The sequence below is a fragment of the Zalophus californianus genome, chromosome 7 (assembly GCF_009762305.2).
Source record: "Zalophus californianus isolate mZalCal1 chromosome 7, mZalCal1.pri.v2, whole genome shotgun sequence".
NCBI classification, from domain to species: domain Eukaryota; kingdom Metazoa; phylum Chordata; class Mammalia; order Carnivora; family Otariidae; genus Zalophus; species Zalophus californianus.
This window is the reverse complement of record NC_045601.1, coordinates 14,660,756-14,684,144: the sequence shown is the minus strand read 5'-3', so window position 1 is coordinate 14,684,144 and position 23,389 is coordinate 14,660,756. Positions and strand designations below refer to the sequence as shown.

General features: G+C 38.1%; 1 protein-coding gene across 1 annotated transcript in view; it reads right to left on the bottom strand.

Moving 5' to 3' along the window:
• The window catches only part of SYNE1 (spectrin repeat containing nuclear envelope protein 1), a 454,337-nt gene that overhangs the window by 350,777 nt on the left and 80,171 nt on the right, over window positions 1-23,389 (bottom strand). Inside the window, 1 exon segment of the mRNA XM_035728590.1 lies at window positions 12,467-12,528. Within this exon segment, the coding sequence (XP_035584483.1) occupies window positions 12,467-12,528 (62 nt within the window).

Here is a 23,389-nt window from a genome sequence, read left to right as displayed (position 1 = left end):
TAAACAAACATACATTCATATCTCCATAAATGAATAGAGCCATTTCACCTGGACCACTGTATGCCTATATCCAAAAATAACAAAAATGGAGATAGACTAAAAATATTTTTACCATTTTTAACTTTGCATTAAGAGGACAATCCTATGCACATCAATTGATGTGAAAGAAGCATTGAGTATTAGATTGCAGTCAGAAACGTAGAAGAGTACAAATCTACTTTGAAACATTACTAGCATATCATTACTTCATCAACAGATATACCTACACATCTGCTAGAATCTTAGAGTCCCTTAGCCTCAAGTATCACACAGCTATCAAGGAGATTTACAGCATGAAGGTTTTAGTCTTGAGCAAATAAAAAGGCAAAATCTCCCGTTCATGCCAGGACCAACCCAGGTCTTCATTTATTATCATGACTTTTAATCTCAGAACAGTTGGGTAGTGTTTTACTGAACACTTTTCCCCTTGGGGAAAGAGCTCTCAAAACATTTTATGACACACAAAAAAGCTATAACATTTTTCTTTAAAATACTAAATACGGGCGCCTGGGTGGCTCAGTTGGTTAAGCGACTGCCTTCAGCTCAGGTCATGATCCTGGAGTCCCGGGATTGAGTCCCACATCGGGCTCCCTGCTCGGCAGGGAGTCTGCTTCTCCCTCTGACCCTCTCCCCTCTCATGCTTTCTCTCTATCTCATTCTCTCTCTCAAATAAATAAATAAAAAATCTTTAAAAAAATACTAAATACATATCCTGTGGTTTAAAATTTGTGATTGCTGGATACCCACTGATACCAATAAAACGGAAGTAGAAAAGTCCTAAAATAAAAGCACATGGCACAGATTACTCTTTATTCCAATTGAGACACACGCACACTGTTGAGCACTGTCAGACTTGCTGAAAATTACACATAATCATGGCATAAAATATTCTCAAAATGGCCTTCTACACAGGCTGTAGAGGGATCCCAAGGCAAAGGCAGGTTCTCAAGGTGTATCCTGTGTTCCCCTGAAACCTCTGTATACAGAATGACCCATCACTTCTAGAGCCAGATAAACCACTACCTCTGGTTTCCATGTTTCAGGTAGGAACTATTTCACAGGCTGAAGGGGAAAAATCCCATTTCAGGACCAGTCTATAGTGTTCACATTCTTTGATGGTTATCTTATGGGTGGAAACAGCAAGCTAAACAACAGGAACAGAGAGGAGAGTGGGAAGGGAAGAGGAGTTGACCAGCAAAGGTGGAGTGAGTTACCTCCCTGAAGATTGGCTAAGAGCCCACCACACTAAAATATCTAAAAATGCCAAAGTACCCCTGGACCAGAGCAGCAAAATCATGATTATCAGCACTGGCGGTAACCACATAAAACTGACTCAATATCTAAAAGTTTTGCCATCTTATTCAGAAAATCTAATTAGATGTTCCCAGTATCTCCAGAAACAAGGTGAAGTAATTACAATTTTATGTGTAATCTGTTTCTCTTTCATTGCCTTCATAAAAACACGATTGTGATTATTTTCCACCTCTACTTGTCAAAGGTGAGAAGACAGTTCCCATTCTTTTTTATTTCCTATGACAGCATAATCATTTCCATTTCCTTAATTACTTAGTTTAATTCCAAATACATATCCCAAAGGCAATGACTACTAGTTTAGTCCAACTTTAAATCTGCTTGGAAAACTCTGCTCTTAACAATTTTCATGTGTAATAAAATTATTTTCAGTACATAGCATAAAAGAATCACTCTCCCCAAGTTATTTGTTTTATTCAGTACAAAGTTGGGGCTATCCGTTACTCAACCTTTGTTCATAAACCATATCTGCTCCACCAACAAATCTTGGTGGCTTTATCTTTAAAATTCATCCAGAATCCAACCACTTTTCACCACCTCTGCTGCTTACTGCCTTGGTATAAGCCACCAGTCTCTTGCCTGGATGACTTCAACCCCTCCTAACTTAAATCCGTCCTTGTGGCCTAACCCCTTGAGTCTCTTCTCAACAAAACAGCTTATTTGCTCTCTTTCCTGTCCATCTCCCCTATTAGGATATAAGCACCATAACACAGGGATTATTTCTTCTGTTTTGTTCACTGCTATATTCTCATTACCTAGAACATTGCCGAGTAGATAAACAGCATGTTAAAATATTTAATGAGGGGCTCCCGGGTGGCTCAGTAGGTTGAACATCCGTCCAACTCCTGGTTTTGGCTCAGGTTATATCTCGGGGTCCTGAGATACAGCCCTGCATCAGGCTCTGCGCTCAACGTGGAAGTCCCCTTCCTTCTGCTCCTCCCCCTGCACACATACCCGCTCTTTCTCTCTCTAAAATCAATAAATATTGGGGTATCTGGGTGGCTTAGTTGGTTTAAGCATCTACCTTCAGCTCAGGTCATGATCTCAGGGTCCTGGGATTGAGCCCACCATTGGGCTCCCTGCTCAGTGCAGAGTCTGCTTCTCCCTCTCCCTCTGCCCCTCCACTCCACTCCTGCTCTCTCTATCACTCTCTCTCATTCTCACTCTCTCAGATAAATAAAATCTTTAAAAAAAAATTAAAGGGGTGCCTGGGTGGCTCAGTCGGTCGTGTCTGCCTTCGGCAAAGGTCATGATCTCAGGGTCCTGGAATTGAGCCCGCCATTGGGCTCCCTGCTCAGTGTGGAGTCTGCTTCTCCCTCTCCCTCTGCCCCTCCACTCCACTCCTGCTTTCTCTGTTACCCTCTCTCATTCTCTCTCTAATAAATAAAATCTTAAAAAAAAATTAAAGGGGTGCCTGGGTGGCTCAGTCAGTTAAGCGTCTGCCTTCGGCTCAGGTCATGATCAATCTAGCCCTGCATTGGGCTCTCTGCTCAATGGGGAGTCTGCTTCTCCCTCTCCTTCTGTGCTCTCACTCTTGCTCTCTCTCAAGTAAATAAAAAAAATCTTTAAAAATAAATTAAAAGAAAATAAATAAATAAATAAAATCTAAATGAGAAAATATTTAATGAGTATATGTATGAATAAATAAAGCATATTTCTAAAAGGAACTTTGACAAATATTATCAAAATGTTTATTAACCTGCATAAACTTTGCTAGATCTATATCTATGTTATCAATGAATTAATAATTCTATTAATAAATTAATAAAGGTTATTCTTTGTGAAATGATTCTCCTTTGTAATCTTTTAGTTACATATTTGGAAATAATGAGTTTACCAATATGCTTAGGATTACCAAACTAAAGTGGTTTTAGAAAATAACAGAAGAATGATTTGGGGGTAAGTTATTACATTTTCCTTTTCCTCTTTCCTTTTTTTGTCCACATCTTAGTTCATTAATGGTCCCACTAAAGTGTGTACAAGGAAACGGATGGGAGTAAAATGCATTCATGAAAGAGCTTCTATATTATCCCTTAGCACTGTTGATGCGGAAGACAACTGAAGAAGTGCGTAGCCACAAAAGAGATACTTTATGACTCTGAAGATGTCAGAGTCATCATTAGCATAGATTATTAAAAGAAAGCATGGAAAATCAAAAGTGTCCCTGTCAAAGGAGTGTATGGATCTAACGTGGTATTAAAACAAAATGTTTAGTGGAATGTATTATGGGTTCTTCTCCCCTTCTCCCTCAAGATGTGGAAATTTTAAACCCCTGTACTTCAAATGTAATCTTATTTGGAAACAGGATCTTTGGAGAGGTAATCAAGTTAAAATAAAGTCATCAGGGTGGGTCTTTATCCAATGTGATTAGTATCCTTATATAAAGGGCAAATTTGGACATAGACACAGACAGAACAGAGACAGGATCTGCACTAATACAGCTGCAAGCCAAGGACTGTCAGGTACTTCAGGCCACCACAAGAAGGTAGGAAGAGGCAAGGATGGATTCTACCCAGGGTGTCAGAGGGAGCATGGCTATCTAGCCATGAGAACCTTGATATAATAAATTTTCCATCTTAAGTTGCCCAGTATGTGGTACTTTGTTATGGTAGCTTTGGCAAATGAATACAGAATCTAAATAATGTTTTATAATACCTTTCAAAAATTCTTCTAAAAAGTGAGAAGATGCTCATAGCATGCCTGAGGTCATCCAAAAGACAATATTTAAAATGTTTAGTGCCTATCCTTAATAGCCCCATAGATCTAAGTCTGGCAGATGGAGAAAGGACTGTTTTTTTGCATATTGAAAGGGCAGCTCCATTTATAGGAACACTAAACGATGTCTATTTGAGACCTATTTGTTTTTCCCTAAGGACTTAGTGTTAAACCATATATTTATTTCACAGCAAATACCATAAAGATTGAATCAAGGGAATTTAAATACAAATATAACACTCTATTCCATTTGATGAAATGAGAGAAAATGTAAAATTACAAAATTTTGAAACCAATGATAATGTCAAGATTACTTACACTATCTTTTTCTAATTAAAAATCTAACTTCTGGAGAACATGGATGGCTCAGTCGGTTAAGCAGCTGCCTTCGGCTTAAGTCATGATCCCAGGGTCCTGGGATTGAGCCCCACATCAGGCTCCCTGCTCCATGGGGAGTCTGCCTTTTCCTCTCCCTCTGCCCCTCCCCCATTCATGCTCACATGCATGTGTGGTCTCTCTCTCAAATAAATAAATAAAATCTAAGTTCTTGTGAAAGTTTTTTGAAAAACACATCTTTAAGTTGTTCCCTTTGGGGGCCATGGTGGCACTATACAATTACCATAGCCTATAGATCTTGCATGAAGTTCAGGAATTTGCTAAGATAAATAAATTTTAAAATGTGAAAGAACTAACATCTTTACAACTGTCAACTTTTAAAATATTTATCCCAACATAAATTCTTTACTCAAAAATGAAGACTATTCTGTTAGATCTAAAAAATAACAGCAATTAGGTAGGAATTCCCTCAAATTCAAGTCCACCTCATCTCTGCCTTCCTCTTTCACTCCATCCCAAATGTAGGCACATCCACACTCACCCTTCCTATTGCCTCCGGTCTCAGAGAAGGAGAGGTGTCTCTCATTTGGTACAAATCTACATGTTCCACCTGTGCTCTTGATTTTCTCTCCCACCTTGCCTCCTTGAGAGCCTGTGTCTTTGAAACAACTTTCTCTCCCTTTTTTGTAGTCTCTTCCCCTCTACTAGTTCTTGATCATTCCTTTCAATAGACACACACTTAAAATTACCCTTTATTAAAACAGCTCTCACCAGATGCTATGTTCTGTTTTAGCCAATACTCTATCTCATGAACGTAAGGTACATTCAGTGTCCTAACATTCTTACCTCTCATTTACTCATCAGTTTGCTACCGTCTGATTTCTGTTATAACGTGGCTACTCCCTATGGTGGTCAATGATTTCCTAACTGCCAAATCAAATGGGTTTATCTCTGAGTAATTTCTCAGTCTAAAACTGGACTACTAGCTTTTCCCCCAAGTCTGTTGTATTCTCTATCTTTGTGAATGATCTCAATCATTTGCTCATGTCAGAAATCTAGATGTCATTCTTGACTCCTTCTCCAAGATTCTGATTAATTACTGAGTCTATTCCTACGTATCTTTCAATGTGTCTACTTTTCTCCTACTCCACCTCTTACGTTACTTGTTCCTGTTCTAATTTATGACAGAGAGAGATACAAAGAGAGACAGAGATTTTTAGGGCCAGGGTGATCATTTAATTCTCTTGCCTAAGATTCTTTAATGTCATCTACTGCCCATACCACAGTCCAAGTCCTCTTAATGACTGGCCTTTGACCAATGTTACCAACCCACTCCCAGAACCATATTTTCAGGTATTCTGAACTTCCATTTCCTTTAATGTACCATGTTTTTTTTCTCATCTCTCAACTTTTAAAAATATTGGTTCCTTCATGTACCAAATCCCACAGGCATTGCTTAGGTCCTAACTTAAATGTTTCTTTCTCTGAAAGCCTATTCTGATGCCTTTCTTCAGATTTCCCCTGTGGTTGGTTGTGCTTGTCACGTGCTCCCTGACACCCTGTACTTCCCCTCTCACGGCATTTACCACAACACCCTGCTGTAATTGTTTCTTCTGTGAGACTATCAGTTCCAGGATGGCATGGACAATGGGTCTATTCACTACTGTGTCCACAACCCCCAGCACATAATAGGTCCTTAAAAAGTATGTGCTGCATAAATATCCAAAGAAACAAATGGAGCATGAGAGTATATAACACAGTGGTTAATGCCAAAACTTAAGAAGCCTGGGGTTGAAATCTGGTTTTTCATCTGCTTATTATGTGACCTTGAATTTATTAACTCTAAGCTTCAGGATCATAATCTGTAAAATGGTGAAAATAATACTTATATTTGATTCTTGTAGTGAAGATTAAATAAAATAAAAGACAAAATTGCTGAGGCAGAGTGATTGGCACATGGTAAAAGTTCAATAAATGCAATTTAAAAATATTTTTAGCAATGAGTGGGGATGAGAAACTAGAACTGAATCAGGACCTAACTTTGAAAAAACATTACTTGAAATCAATATGGGGCTAATTAAAAAACAAATACTTTCTTAAATTAATAGGGCAAACAGAAAAGAAAGATTCAGGTATCTTCCTGAAAAGAAAATGATAGATCTAGTCCATGTCTGATGAAACCCCATTCCTGAAAGGAATTATCAGGTATATAAAATAAATGTAACCCACTAATTTTTGTTAAAGTTACATTGTATCATATTGACAGTTTGTGATTTGTAATGGTTTACATAATTACAGAAGCATAAAGGCTTCAATCTGAAAACAAAGCAGACATCAAAAAAAAAAAAAAAAGAACTGCTAATTATAACCACAAGTTTGGAAAATCTACATCTGTGTACTAAAAATGGCATAAGGCACATATACACAGAAGATTCTTGGGTTTTTTCCTTGCTTCAGTAACATTTTTGTTTTAAGGGTTTTTTTTTGTTTTTGTTTTTTTTTTGTTTTTAAACAAATTGCTCTTTTATTTGCACCCTATCTCTTCCCACAGCTGTCATAATATTTATGAAGAATTGTTACAATAGAATGGAACGCCATCAATAAAAGAGCTTATTATTTTCTTTAATTAGAAGTAAATAGTTTGTTAATTTGCAACTGAGCAAAGCAGCCAAGAACAAAATTAAAATTTTCGCATTAAAAACCCTCCCCAAATTCATCTCCATGAAAAATCATTTAAACGTCTCCTAACGCACCCAAGATTGAATGATCTTAGGAGAGAACAATCTATTTTTCTACTTCTCAATTCAACATTCCAGCCCTTCAAACCTGACACAACTTAGCATTAAAGTGATTTCTAGATCTACTCAATTTCCAAAGAAAATTTTGAGAAAATAGATATAAATTTTCTTTCTAAATAATGAGTCTTTTAAATTGTCCTTTAAAATAAACGTTTTATTCTTTTAATTTTCTTAAAAATTTTAAAGTAGGCACTGTATTATCATGAAATTTAGAATGAAATGGTTTACCATTCCAGTTTAAATCCACAAACATTCCCATGACTACTTTGCAAAAGCTCTCAGACAACTGAGATCCTGCCAAATATTTACAACTTACATTCTAGAAAAGTTGAAACTCATATTTTTTCCTGCCAACTTAGCACTTTTCTCCTTTCTTGTTCTTAGAGATAAAATAACTTGGCACATTATATAGCATAAGAAATAAGTGAATTAAGACTAATATCTTGGTTACTAGCATAAAAAATATTTTTGACATGGGTCATTTTCTTACCCTTATTGGTAGATGTCAACAGAAAATTATATGGGAAAAAGAAGACAACCAAGGAATAAAATGCATTTTAACTATTTTAAGTGGTTTGGTTCTGAGATTATCTGAATGATTCCAAAGCACAGAGCTATGTACTACAAGGATTACCAGACAATGAAATGAAATCCTCATGCCAGGATTGAGTTTTCATCATTATATTATAAGTTTGGAAGAAATTCTCATGTGCTTCAAGCCAGACCTCAGAATGAACTTTGGGCCAGTTATGGACTGAATGTTTATGTGTCCCCCAAATCCATGTTGTAGTCTTAACCCTCCAGTGTCATAGTATCTGTAAGTGGGGCCTTTGGGAAGTAATTAGATGTATATGAGGTCATGAGGTGATGCCCCCATGATGGGTCTAGTGTCCTTACGAGAAGAGGAAGAGAGACAGAGTTCTCTCTCTCTCTCTCTCTGCCATGTGAGGACCCAGCCAGGAAGAGGGCTCTTACCAGGAATCAAACCTGTCAGCACCTTGATCACCTTGATCTTGGGACTTCTCAGACTTTCAGAACTATGAGGAACAAATGTTTGTTCTCTAAGTCCCCGGTCTACAGTATTTTGTTATAACAAAATAGATGCTGTTTTAGTTAGCCTAAGCTGACTAACACAGGGTCTAAATTTGTTGAGTATTTGTTGGACAAAATAAACAAGAAAACATACAAACAATACATCAAACCAGACTCAGTCTGATCCAAGAAATTATAGGGTACCCAATCCTTTCAAAGCTGACAGCAATTATGTCTCCATCCTGGGGGTAGACTATCTCTTAGTTATAGGATAAACCACTGCCTTGGTTATTTAATAAGCAAGAAGAAAGAGGGAAAGTTGGTTTCAAAAAGCTCTGGGGGATTAAAAAAAAATGTTGAGACAGGTCAAATTGCTTATTTGTGGGTTATTTCTTCTAGTGAGAAATGTTTTTATCCTGAGTACTTAGGATTTCCCTGTGACTGAAAGCCTGGGTGTTGCTGATAAAGTGATTGGGTGCCAAGGACCAAAAATTCATGAAGCTGCGTTCATAAAAGACTTAGTAAAACCCTGGGCCTAACATACATTTCTGTGAAGCTTAGCTGACTCTGGGTGTACACGCACACCTGTGTGCATGTGTGTACACATGCATGCCTGCTGTCCATGTCCATAAGGTGCTAGACTGATGGGACCAAGCACACTCTAGCATCACAGAATGGCTTTGGAAACAGGCCTTCCAAGGGAGGCAGTTGGAAAAGTGACACAATGTCCTGATCCAGAGGCCAGATCAAAGATATGAGGTTGACCTTTTTATTCTGTTACAAGTGAAATATTATCATTCGCATCTCAGAAGTAAGCGAGCACACTGCAATGGTGTGGGAAGTGTGTGTTGCCATTTCAGTTTGGGTGTGCCTGTAAAGGTGACCTCAGTGAGACTGTGAGGCCCTGGATGTGCAGGTTGCATGTGTTTTTGTAGGGGTAGGATACAGACAGAAAGAGACGGATAAAGATGGGAAGGGGGAAATTAAGACAGAGACAGAAAGGGGGTTGGGTGGAGGTGTAACGGAGTCGGAGGTGGGATGGGAGAAATAGATAGTCCAGGAATAGGAAAGAGGTGGGAGGAAGAAGGAGAAAGACAGGGCTAGAAATGAAAACTCAAATAGGGATAAAGGTGGGCAAAGGATGGGAAGAGAGAGAGGAATGAGGAAGGAATCATGTGATTAGCGACTGAGACAAATGCAGACAAACACTGACTGTATAGCTATCCTGAAACTCTGCCACCGTAGGGCCATGGCTCAGATTTGATTTTTAAAATGTCTTCCAAATATTAGTGAGTCAGAAAAGGAAAAATATTCTCAAATGAATTTGAGGGTTTTAGCTATGCTGGGCAAGATACTACAATGTCAATATAAATAAGTTCAGGAGAGCGAGTATAGGTATCATTGATCTGCTTCAGTTTTTGGTTTTCAAGATGACCCGAGGAAAAGAAATCAAAATACAGAGGGGAAAACAAACAAACAAAAAAATCTCTATCACATTAGGTTATAATGGAGGTAACAAGTTTCTGGGTTTTTTCAAAATGATACCCTTGATGCAAAAATGTGTGAAGTAGGGGAAAACATATGGACTTTAGATTCATTTCTAGATTAAAATTTCAGCAGCACCCCTTACCAGACATATGAAGATGTGTGCTACAAAATAACCTGTGTAAAACACTTGGCACAGTTCCAGAAATTAATCATTTTTCCCCATGTGATATCCTTACTATTCTACAAAATAAGAAAAGATAAAGACTCTTTGCTGCTCTTGTTGTATTAAAATGCACCTCTGTGTGGTACTCAGCACTGTGCTTAGAGCTATTAAGATTTATAAAAAATTACAAGAATCAGCATAGGCCTTATAGACTTTACATGGTTGTTGGGAAGCGGAGATACACAGTACAAAACAATTCTAGCCATGTTAAACTTCTCCGCCTATGCTACAGGTTCTGGAGAAGTGCTAAGATTTTGGATTCTACTTTACTAGACCAGGAAAACCAGAGCAGACAGGGGGATGGCACTGGAAGAGGGGTACAGGGGCAACCGCAACCATGCTGAGAGCATCTGCTGGGGGGCAGGCTCACTGTTTCCCATGTGGTCAGAAATGACTTCATGAGTGAGGGGCTAGCACTACACATTAAATGTAGGACTTAGATATTTAGATGGGAAATTACAGGGGTGAATTTACAAAGCAGGGCTAGAAAAGAGAAAAGGAAATGATGCACATTGGTAGAGCCTATTCCAATAATCAGTTATTACATAAGTATGTAAAGTATCTTGGAACAATGATAAAACAAAGATAAAAACATTTTTGAAAATCAAAGGCCTTTCATATACTGTATGCCACGGCTTAGGTTCAGATTTTCCCTTCTTTTTAAGTATTCAGTACATAGATGTGCATATCCCAATAATTCTACTTTAAAAACTTTCACAAAGATATTTGAATTCTATTTTTAAAAATCTGAAAAAATTAATTATAAGTTATTTTTTCCAATCAGATTAGAAAACACGGTTAACCTCAGAGTGTTCATAGTGTAAGGAAATGGGCATTCACACAAACTCTTGGCATATATTAAAATTATAAACATGTATATCTGTTGACTATCAACCTACTTCTAGAAATTTATTCCAGGTAGAAATATGCCCAAGGACTTTCAATATAGTATTTTATATAATATTAAACAATTGGAAACCACTTAAATGACCATCAATAGGCTACTGGCTAATTTTGATTCATAATATATAAGTAATTATATTTATAATAAAATACTATTCAGCCATTAAACTTATTATGTACCTCTGTATCTATTAACATGGAAATATATACTGAGCAAAACAGAGGCATACACAACCATTTTTGTGAAATTGTGTGTGTCTGTGTGTAGAAAAATGATCAACACGTTAGTGATGGTTATATCACTATTGTGAGATTTAAGGTGATTTCTACTTTCTTTACACCGTGTAAGAGGTTTATCATTAATATTACTTACAATTAGCATGTAATCTTTTTAACAATATGAAAAAACAATAACTCTATTTTCATTTTGGAAAAAAAATAATCTTCCCCAATTAATGACAATTCTGTAGCAAAGTAATGGCCAGCTGGCACCAGCCAAGACAAGAGAAGATGAGCCCCCACCAGGGGCATTTACTGCCTTTTCACAGGGCAGATACTGGGGGTAACCACTGTGTGAGAGAATTCCCTTCTCATCAAGGGGCTTTTGGAAAGAGATTATAGGAGAGATAATCCCAGTTTATCCTGTGTCTAGATGCATCGTTTAGTCTTCTGTCTTTACTGGACTGTGAGCTTCTCAAGGCCTGGGAAAGTGTCTTACCAACATTTTCGTGTGTCCAAAGCCTAGATTAGACATGCAGGAGGCAGTTAATTTGTACAATGGGACTGTAATAAATCGCCATGCTTTGTTTGCTCCTGCACTATAAAAGAGGCTTTGGGGAAGTCCCTGATCAAAACTGCTCATAAGGTTATGTCTGGCACTCTGTAGGCACCACTCCCAGCAAAAGGATCCATTAACTGAATTCAAACAACTGTCCTATGGTCTATATTTATTTTTACAAATGCAATGTTTTTCATTTCACATATTTTTTCATCTGCATGTATATGAGACTAATTTTATTATAATATTGCCATACTGGGATTTGTTTTCTAGTAGCATTTCTGTCCAAAGTCATTACAATGTACAAATACACAGTCATCTGATACAACCTAATGTCGGTGTGGATAATCTCAGAATGATTAGTCTTTTTAGTGTCCTGCCACCATGGTTACTTTGCTATCGAAGCACCTAAGAGGGGAGCCCAGACACTGTCATGATCTACTCAGACTAAATTCTTTGCTCAAGACAGACCACTCCTTGCTTCTTTCTGGTCCCAATAGAATCAAATGCATAAAAAAAAAAAAAAATTGAGCACAAATTCTCCTTTCTATATGACATACACATTAGTACATTAGAAATAACTGAACAAACTATTTCGATCAGAATTCACAGAATTGACATGAAGTAACTGCTCTTGACTCTAGCTATCCATTCACTTCTTCTCAGAGACAATGTTAGCAAATGTCACAGATAAGCAACAGTTAAACTGATTGAACTGCCAATATCACTGATTAGTATTAGTGACCGTCAAGAGTGCCAGCAGTGTTCCTTTATTACACTTGGCATTTAATGATTTATTGGCTCCAAATAAGTAAACATAGAACTCTAGGTAGTTTGCTTTACCTTGGCCAGATGAGAGTTGATCCATTTTGTGAAAGTACGTTTTTGTACTAACTCTTGCTCATCTAGAAGAAAAAAAAATGAATGAAACTAGTTAGATAACACAGTATAACATGAAGTTGTATCCCAAAAGACATTGGGTTACAAAGTCTAGAAGTAATCATAATATTATTTTATCTTCTAACCCATTTTGCCAATTGTTGTCTTGAAGGAAGTGTCAGTACAACTCCAATTTGACTACTCCTTTAAACATTATCAGCAAATGCTTCAAAATTTTCAATATGTTAGCCCTATGTTTACCTTCATTCACTTATTGAAAGCTCACAATACAATTACACCTCAGTAAAGCTGTTTGGAAAAAGTTCACTGAGACCAACTGAGTGCCAAGTTTTATGTTAGGTGCAGAGATAGAAAACAACAGGGCAATGTCTCCACCATGAAAAATCTAGAAGGAGAGACAGACAAGCACGGGCATATGCATAGTAGAGGATTATACGGTAATGTAATAAGACAGAGCTGTGTATGTGAGGCATTACAGGGACTTCACCCAGATTGGATGACCTCCAAAGATCCCACCACTCCTTTTTTTTAAAGATTTTATTTATTTATTTGACAGAGAGAGAGAGAGAGAGAGCACAAGCAGGGGGAGCAGCAGAGGAAGAGGGAGAAGCAGGCTCCCCACTGAGCAGGGATCCCCACATGGGGCTCGATCCCAGGACCCTGGGATCATGACCTGAGCTGAAGGCAGCCGCTTAACCAACTGAGCCACCCAGGCACCCGGAGATCCCACCACCTCTTGAAGTCCACACCTTTGTGTAGGCAGACTGCAGGCAGTACCTGTGACTTGTTTCTAATCAACAGAATATGTCAAAGATGATGGGATGTCACACCTCTAAAGATGTTATTTTATGTTAGATTCCATCTTAGTTGACCAGAGTGAGAGATTCTCCTTCTGGCTTTGAAGAAGCAAAGAGCCATGCTGTGAACTGCCCATGGAGAGGGCCATGTGGAAGGGAAGAAGAAGCTGCCTTTAGTGAAGGATGGTCTCTAGCCAAAAGCCAGCAAGAAGCTGGGGCCCTCAGTCACACAGCCATAAGGAAATGAACTCTGCTAACAACCCAAATGAGTTCAAAAGTACATTCTTCCCTCTTTCAGCCTCTGGATAAAAATGCAACCCAGCTGGTATTACGGATTTGTCTGCTTGATTACAGACTTGTGTGACCCTGAGCAGAGAATGCATCTAAGCTATGCATTGCTTTTGGACCCACAAAAATTTGAAGATAACAAATGAAAGTTGCTTTTCTTTTGGGGGGTTTTGTTTGTTTTTTAGAGAGGAGGTGGAGATAGCGGGAGGGTGATACAGAGGGAGAGAGAGAATCTTTAATCAGGCTCCACACCCAACTTGGAGCCCGACGTAGGGCTCAATCTCAAAACCCTGAGGTTATGACCTGAGCCGAAATCAGGAGTCTGCTGCTTCACTGACTGAGCCACCCCGGCACCCCCTGAAAACTGTTTTAAATTGCTAAGTTTGTGGTAATTTCTTGTGAAACAAGAGAAAACTCGCATCAGGTTAAAAAAAAAAAAAAAAAAAGGTAGGGTCCAGAAAGGCTTTAATTAGAGGCATAAAGATAAGAAGGCCAGAGAGAAAGGAGACAGTTTAACACCTTTTAAGAAAAGGTGAGTTCTATTCATTCTACCAACATCTACCAAGTGTCAACTGTCTGTAAAACACTAGACCAGATGTTGTGAGGAACACAGTTGAACAAGACATCATTCCAATTCCTCACCCTTTCAGGGATAGTGCTCAGATCTATATCCCTGAAGCAGACCTCTCCTGGGCTTCAGCTGAGAACATTTAACTGCCTATGAGAATATAAGCTCTATGACGACAGTAACTTTGTTCCCAATACCTACAAATATGACCAAAAAAATACTGTTCAATGAAGGAATGAAGAAAATTTATAACAAAACATTTTAATTTGGAGAAATTTTGGATATATCCATAGAATTCACAGAATGTCATTATTTCAAATGTACTTTAAGCATGTGCTTTTAAACTTTCAAGTACATACAAAAACAAACGAGTATAATGATAGGCAAACTTTTTATGTACCAGGCACAGATAATCTATTTTTGTTCTTTTTTTGTTTGTTTTTAAGGAACTTAAGAATTATATGGGATGATTGAAGGGCTGAGTTTGAAAGAAGACAGATTTCTGTCTATATCTTTTTGGAAAACCCAGATAAAATCTCAAATTGAACTGCAAAAGAAGCTGGAAATATAGCTTCTCTGTGTTCTCAGAAAAGGAAAAAAAGTAATGGAATTGGATGAACGCCTGACAATGTCCAGTCAAACTTTGCTGAAAGCTAAATTCTAATAATTTTATTTGCTTTATTAAATTTTTTTGGATTACATATCTTCCTTTGAGTTATCTGATACAACTGCCTATAACCAAAATATTTATTTTTAGACCTTTCATGATATGAATGGTCTGTTACATTGAGCATCAGATGACAACTAAATGTAGAGGAAAAAAAACATAATTTATTGGAAATTATAGAAAGTAAGTTTTAAAATGCTAAAATGACATGCTTTGGTTACAAATTTTAAAAATATTACTCCATTTTGTATGTTTTTTGACCAAGGAAAGATATAAAGGAAAAAATGAAGAATAATTTATTGTATCAAAAATGTGATCATTTTGGCAAATAAATGCTAAGTGAAACAATTAGCACAAAAGCAGCTTATTGTCATCTATAATATATAAATTCTGTGCTGTAACATAATATGACTCATAATGGTTTAAAGTCTTCTTATTTGCAGTATGGGAAGTGATAATGCAAATTTAACCTCTGGTCCCAAATGCTTTTAATTATTTCTAGTAGTGTTATTTCCCCAGCAAATCAAAGTAATTATTGATCGTTGGGTTTCAAATGACTCAGCAAGCAAATACTCTGGATGAATCTACATGTACATAATCATCCCTTCATCAAAATTATTAATGTCTTCTTTCCCTACAGAAATATTCCTGGCAAAGTCAGAGTACTGTTTATTCTTTTTTTTAAGATTTTATTTATTTATTTGAGAGAGAGAGAGAGTGCAAGAGAGATCAGGAGCAGAGGGGAGGGGCAAAGGGAGAGGGAGAAGCAGACTCCCTGCTGAGCAGGGAGCCTGATACAGGGCTTGATCCCAGGGCCCTAAGATCATGACCTGAGCCTAAGGCAGACGCTTAACTGACTGAGCCACCCAGGTGCCCAGGGTACCATTTATTCTTCTGAACCATTTTTTTTTTAATTCTAGTATAATTAACATACAGCATTATATTAGTTTCACGTATACCCAGGCACAGATATTTCTATCTCTATGTCTTTATATAGATCCTATTATATTTTAATTAAACCAATTATTATATACCATCATATGTAATATATACTTATTAACTCATTTAATTCTTGTAGCAAATCTTCAAGCAAGAAATATCATAATGCCATTTCACAAATAAGAAAACCAAGGCACGTGGAAGTTAAGCATTTTTTCCAAAGCCACCCAGTGGCAGACCCAAGTGTTCACCTCTACAAGTCAGGTTCTTATACCATTATACTAAGGAGAGCACAGAAATCATTGTATTAGTCCAAGGAGAGCACAGAAATCATTATATTAGTCATATCAAATATTAATCATATTAAAATGATAAATTCATAGTTAAATCACTTTGAGTTTGACCTTAAAATCTTTAAGTTCTATAAATAAAGTCATGTAGCAGCAGAATAACCTTAACTAATCAAGCTAGATTTGATGGAATTCAGAACTTCTATGATATATAAAATCCAATTCTAAGTTTAAAATAGACTATGGGGGGGGGCGCCTGGGTGGCTCAGTTGTTAAGCATCTGCCTTCGGCTCAGGTCATGGTCCCAGGGTCCTGGGATCAAGCCCCGCATTGGGCTCCCTGCCCCGCAGGAAGCCTGCTTCTCCCTCTCCCACTACCCCTGCTTGTGTTCCTGCTCTTGCTATCTCTCTCTCTGTCAAATAAATAAATAAAATCTTTAAAAAAAATAAAAAAATAAAATAGACTATAGGTACAGCTAGAGTATATATAAAATCTTAAACTCAATTTGAGATTATGCACAATTTTATTAATGTTGCAAGATATAAATGTTTTAAAATCTTAAATTAGCATAGTGTTGTCATAAATTTAGGTAATAATATATTGATATTACTTCCTGATTTTAAGTTGTTATATTTTTACTACTCCGACCTTTAATGAAACAATACTGCTATTATAACAGTTTTCTTTGATGATAAATCTCTTGAGTTTATATTTAGACTTTGGCTAAAGGGCCTTTTTTTAGAAAGTTCAAATTATGAGGGTTTTTTTTTTGGTAGCATTCATTATATATGTAAGTGTCAAATTCTCTACATGTTTCTTTTTATATTATGGCTACAAAAGCAGAGTTTATTGGGTCCTAAGAGTCTACTTTTTATATCATTGTATCAGACACAGTGAACTGAATTCTAAGTAAATATTTTCTGATTTTACTTACTATATTCCCCAAATAAAGAAAATTCCTAAAACATGTCAGCAAATATTCATTTTTTGATACAAAAATCTAAATAATTTAGCCCAGGATTTGGTAATTATATCTGATACCAATAGCATAAAATGTTTCAGTCATGGAAGTAATATAAAACATGTGATGAATGTCTATCACATTGCATTAAAACAACATTATGAACAACAGCACTGTTTTATAAAGTTGTTGAAGAGCTGACTTAATCTCCATGATATAGGTTTATAGTTCTTGTGAATATGTAGTTATATTTGAGAAAGCATTATTTAAGTGTATGTAACTGTTAATCTTATAGTGATTTTTCTATCTTACACTTTTCAGAACAACAACATGATATGGTCTTACCAAGTGTCCACATGTATGCATGCTAAATATTTCCACTAAAATTGTAAACAGAGTAATTCATTAAGACATTTAGCTGAACATACATGTTAGTTGTAAACACAGAGAAGTTTGTTTATGTCATAAACATAAACTTAGATCTCTAGTTCTAGGAATCACAGAGAATAAGAAGTTAATCCTGTTTACAAATCCTAATCCCTGATGAATTCAGGCAAGATGGCGGAGGAGTAGGAGACCTGGATTTCGTCTGGTCTCAGGAAGTCAGCTGAATAGGGATCAAACCATTCTGAACACCTACGAACTCAACAGGAGACTGAAGAAGAGAGTAGCAACAACTCTCTAAACAGAGAAGCGACCACTCACTGGAAGGTAGGACGTGCAGAGAAGTGAATCCGAGGCGATATTCGGGAGGATAGACGGCGGGGGAGGGGGCCTCCGTCGGCCACTTCTGGCAAGTGATAGAGACGCAGAGCACAAAATCAGACCTTTTAGAAGTCGGCTCTACTGAGGGACGTCGCTCCGGTGGCTAAGCGGGGGGTGGAAACCTCGCGGGACAGTGTGGTCTCAGGACCCTCGGGGTCACAGAAAGACTGGGGGTGCCTGAGTGCAGCAGAGCTCCCAGGTGTTGGAGCAGGGAAGCCGGCTGCAGAGACGGAGCCGAGGCGCAGGCTCTCAGCTCGGGGTGGCCATAAACTGTGATCGGTGACAGTCGGGCCACTGCTCCTCCAGCAGGGACCCAACAAGCGGCAGATCCGGGGAGACTCCCCTCCCTCCCCCGGGAGGAGCGGCGCGGGAGCACACTGCAGGGATCTGCTGGGTTTGGAGACTCCACACGGGGTCGGGTGCCAGAGAAAGAAACGCTCGGTCACAGGCCGGGTGAGCACGCAGTGCGGCCGGAGACCAGGGAGATGGGAGTGACTGCTTTTCTCTGGGGGCGCACTGAGGAGCAGGGCCCCGAGTTCTCAGCTCCTCCGAGTGGAGATTGGGAGGCCACCATTTTCACCCTGGTCCTCCAAAGCTGTACCAGAGCTTGCGGGGAACAAAAGCTCCTGAGAGCAAACCCAAGCAGCTTACTTAGCCTGGACCGACAAGGGCGGGGCAATTCCGCCTCCGGCAAAGACATTTGGGAACCACGGCAACAGGCCCCTCCCCCAGAAGATCAGCACAAACAGCCAGCAAGCCAAGACCAAGTTTACCGATCAAGAACGGGAGAACTCCAGCACTAGGGGAATACTGCACATAGAATTCATGCCTTTTTTACCATGATTCATTAGTTTTTCAAAGTCGATTTTTTTAAACATTTTTTTTTTAATTTTTCTTTTTCCCTTTTTCAACCATCTTATCAATCCCTTTTTCTATTTTATTTTTTTTTTATTTTTTATTGTTATGTTAATCACCATATATTACATCATTAGTTTTTGGTGCAGTGTTCCATGATTCATTGTTTGTTCATAACACCCAGTGCTCCATGCAGAACGTGCCCTCCTCAATACCCATCACCAGGCTAACCCATCCCCCTACCCCCTCCCCTCTAGAACCCTCAGTTTGTTTTTCAGAGTCCATCATCTCTCATGGTTCGTCTCCCCCTCTGACATACTCCCCTTTTCTTCCTCTCCTGTTATCTTCTTCTTTTTCTTTTTTCTTAAAATATGTTGCGTTATTTGTTTCAGAAGTACAGATCTGTGATTCAACAGTCTTGCACAATTCACAGCGCTCACCGTAGCACATACCCTCCCCAATGTCTATCACCCAGCCACCTCATCCCTCCCACCCCCAACCACTCCAGTAACACTCAGTTTATTTCCTGAGATTAAGAATTCCTCATATCAGTGAGGTCATGTGATACATGTCTTTCTCTGATTGACTTATTTCACTCAGCATAACACCCTCCAGTTCCAACCACGTCGTTGCAAATGGCAAGATCTCATTCCTTTTGATGGCTGCATAATATTCCATTGTGTATATATACCACTTCTTCTTTAGCCATTCATCTGTCGATGGGCATCTTGGCTCTTTCCACAGTTTGGCTATTGTGGACATTGCTGCTATAAACATTGGGGTGCACGTACCCCTTCGGGTACCTACATTTGTATCTTTGTGGTAAATACCCAGTAGTGCAATTGCTGGATCGAACGGTAGCTCTAATTTCAACTGTTTGAGGAACCTCCATACTGTTTTCCAGAGTGGTTGCACCAGCTTGCATTCCCACCAAGAGTGTAGGAGGGTTCCCCTTTCTCCACATCCCCGCCAACATCTGTCGTTCCCTGACTTGTTAATTTTAGCCATTCTGACGGGTGTGAGGTGGTATCTCATTGAGGTTTTGATTTGGATTTCCCTGATGCCGAGCGATGTTGAACACTTTTTCATGTGCCTGTTGGCCATTTGGATGTCTTCTTTGGAGAAATGTCTGTTCATGTCTTCTGCCCATTTCTTGATTGGATTATTTGCTCTCGATCCCTTTTTTTAAGAAAACATTTCTTATTTTTCATTTTTAGAGTCATATTTTATCCCTTCATAGTAGTTACCCTTATTTTTGGCATATATATATTTAAGTTGTTCTCTCTTTAAAATTTTGAGATACAGTTTCTTCTAACAGATCAAAATATACACTAAATCACCAGTGTATGGCATTGTTCTAGTCTCCTGCCTGACCACATTCTCTCCTTTTTTTTTTTCTTTTTCTTTCTTTTTTTTTTTTAAATCTTCTTCTTTCTTTTTTCAAACAACTTCTTATCGTATTAATTCCTTTTATAAAATCTTTTATAATTTTCATCTTTACAGTCACCTTCCATCCCTTCATTGTATCAACCCTTATTTTGTACATATATAAGTCTTTCTTCCTTTAAAATTTTAGGAGGCACTTTTTTTTCTAACAGACCAAAATACGCCCAAAATCTAGTGTGTGGCACTGATCTATGCACTAGCCTGATATTTGATCATATTCAGTTTTTTTCGTATTGTTCTGTTTTTGTATTTATCTTTTTGTTTTTTTTTTCTTTTCTTTCTTTTCTCTTTCTTTTTTCTTTCTTTCCCTTTCTTTTCCCCTGGTTACAGGTCTTTTCTGATTTGTATAGAGTATATTTGCTGGGGACGTTGTTAGCATGTTAGCATTTTGTTCTCTCATTCATCTATTGTGCTCTGGACAAAATGACAAGACGAAAAAAATCACCTCAGCAAAAAGAACAAGAGATAGTACCGTCAGCCAGGGACCTACTCAATACGGACATTAGTTCGATGTCGGACCTAGAGTTCAGAATCATGACACTAAAGATACTAGCTGGGCTTGAAAAAAGCATGGAGGTTATTAGAGAAACCCTTTCTGGAGAAATAAAAGAACTAAAATCTAAGAAGTCGAAATCAAAAAGGCTATTAAAGAGGTGCAATCAGATACGGGGGCACTAACTGCTAGGATAAATGAGGCAGAAGAGACAATCAGCGATATAGAAGACCAAATGATGGAAAATAAAGAGGCTGAGAAAAAGAGAGAGAAACAACTACAGGATCATGAGGGCAGAATTCGAGAAATAAGTGATACGATAAGACGAAACAACATTAGAATAATTGGGATCCCAGAAGAAGAAGAAAGAAAGAGAGGGGCAGAAGGTATACTGGAGCAAATAATAGCAGAGAACTTCCCTAATGTGAGGAAGGAAACAGGCATCAAAATCCAGGAGGCACAGAGAACCCCTCTCAAAATCAATAAAAATAGGTCAACACCCCGACATCCAATAGTAAAACTTACGAGTCTCAGAGACAAAAAGAAAATCCTGAAAGCAGCTCGGGAGAAAAGATATGTAACCCACAATGCTAAAAATAATAGATTGGCAACAGACCGATCCACAGAGACCTGGCAGGCCAGAAAGGACTGGCATGATATCTTCAGAGCACTAAACGAGAAAAATATGCAGCCAAGAATACTATATCCAGCTAGGCTTTCACTGAAAATTGAAGGAGAGATAAAAAGCTTCCAGGACAAACAAAAACTAAAGGAATTTGCAAACACAAAACCAGCCCTCCAAGAAATATTGAAAGGGCTCCTCTAAGCAAAGAGAGAGCCTAAAAGCACCATAGATCAGAAAAGAACACAGACAATATACAGTCACAGTCACCTTACAGGCAATACAATGGCACTAAATCCATACCTTTCAATAGTTACCCTGAATGTAAATGGGCTAAATGCCCCAGTCAAAAGACACAGGCTATCAGATTGGATTAAAACACAAGACCCATCGATATGCTGTCTGCAAGAGACTCATTTTAGACCCAAAGACACCCCCAGATTGAAAGTGAGGGGGTAGAGAACCATTTACCATGCTAATGGACACCAAAAGAAAGCTGGGGTGGCAATCCTTATATCAGACAAATAAGATTTTAAAACAAAGACTGTAATAAGAGATGAGGAAGGACACTATATCCTACTTAAAGGGTCCATCCAACAAGAAGATCTAACAATTGTAAATCTGTATGCCCCTAACATGGGAGCAGCCAATTATATAAGGCAATTAATAACAAAAGCAAAGAAACACATTGAGAACAATACAATAATAGTGGGGGACTTTAACACCCCCCTGACTGAAATGGACAGATCATCTAAGCAAAAGATCAACAAGGACATAAAGACTTTAAACGACACACTGGACCAAATGGACTTCACAGACATATTCAGAACATTCCATCCTAAAGCAACGGAATACACATTCTTCTCTAGTGCCCATGGAGCATTCTCCAGACTAGATCACATCCTAGGTCACAAATCAGGTCTCAACCGGTACCAAAAGATTGGGACTATTCCCTGCATATTTTCAGACCACAATGCTTTGAAACTAGAACTCAATCACAAGAGGAAAGCCAGAAAGAACTCAAATACATGGAGGCTAAAGAGCATCCTACTGAAGAATGAATGGGTCAACCAGGAAATAAAAGAAGAATTAAAAAAATTCATGGAAACCAATGAAAATGAAAACACAACTGTTCAAAATCCTTGGGATACAGCAAACGCAGTCCTGAGAGGAAAGTATATAGCAATAGAAGCCTTTCTCAAGAAACAAGAAAGGTCTCAAATACACAACCTAACCCTACACCTAAAGGAGCTGGAGAAAGAACAGCAAATAAAGCCTAAACCCAGCAGGAGAGGAGAAATCATAAAGATCAGAGCAGAAATCAATGAAATAGAAACCAAAAGAACAGTAGAACAGATCAACGAAACTAGGAGCTGGTTATTTGAAAGAATGAACAAGATTGCTAAACCCCTGGCCAGAATTATGCAAAAGAAAAGAGAAATGACCCAAATCAACAAAATCATGAATGAAAGAGGAAAGATCACAACCAACACCAAAGAAATACAAACAATTATAAGAACATATTATGAGCAACTCTATGCCAGCAAATTAGATAACCTGGAAGAAATGGGTGCGTTCCTAGAGATGTATCAACTACCAAAATTGAACCAGGAAGAAATAGAAAACCTGAACAGACCTATAACCACTAAGGAAATTGAAGCAGTCATCAAACATCTCCCAACAAACAAAAGCCCAGGGCCAGATGGCTTCCCAGGGGAATTCTATCAGACATTTAAAGAAGAATTAATACCTATTCTCCTGAAACTGTTCCAAAAAATAGAAATGGAAGGAAAACTTCCAAACTCATTTTATGAGGCCACCATTACCTTGATCCCGAAACTAGACAAAGACCCCATCAAAAAGGAGAATTACAGACCAATATCCTTGATGAACACGGATGCAAAAATTCTCACCAAAATACTAGCCAATAGGATCCAACAGTACATTAAAAGGATTATTCACCATGACCAAGTGGGATTTATCCCCGGGCTGCAAGGCTGGTTCAACATCCACAAATCAATCAACATGATACAATACATTAACAAAAGAAAGAACTAGAATCATATGATCCTCTCAATAGATGCAGAAAAAGCATTTGACAAACTGCAGCATCCTTTCTTGATCAAAACTCTTCAGAGTATAGGGACAGAGGGTACATACCTCAACATCATAAAA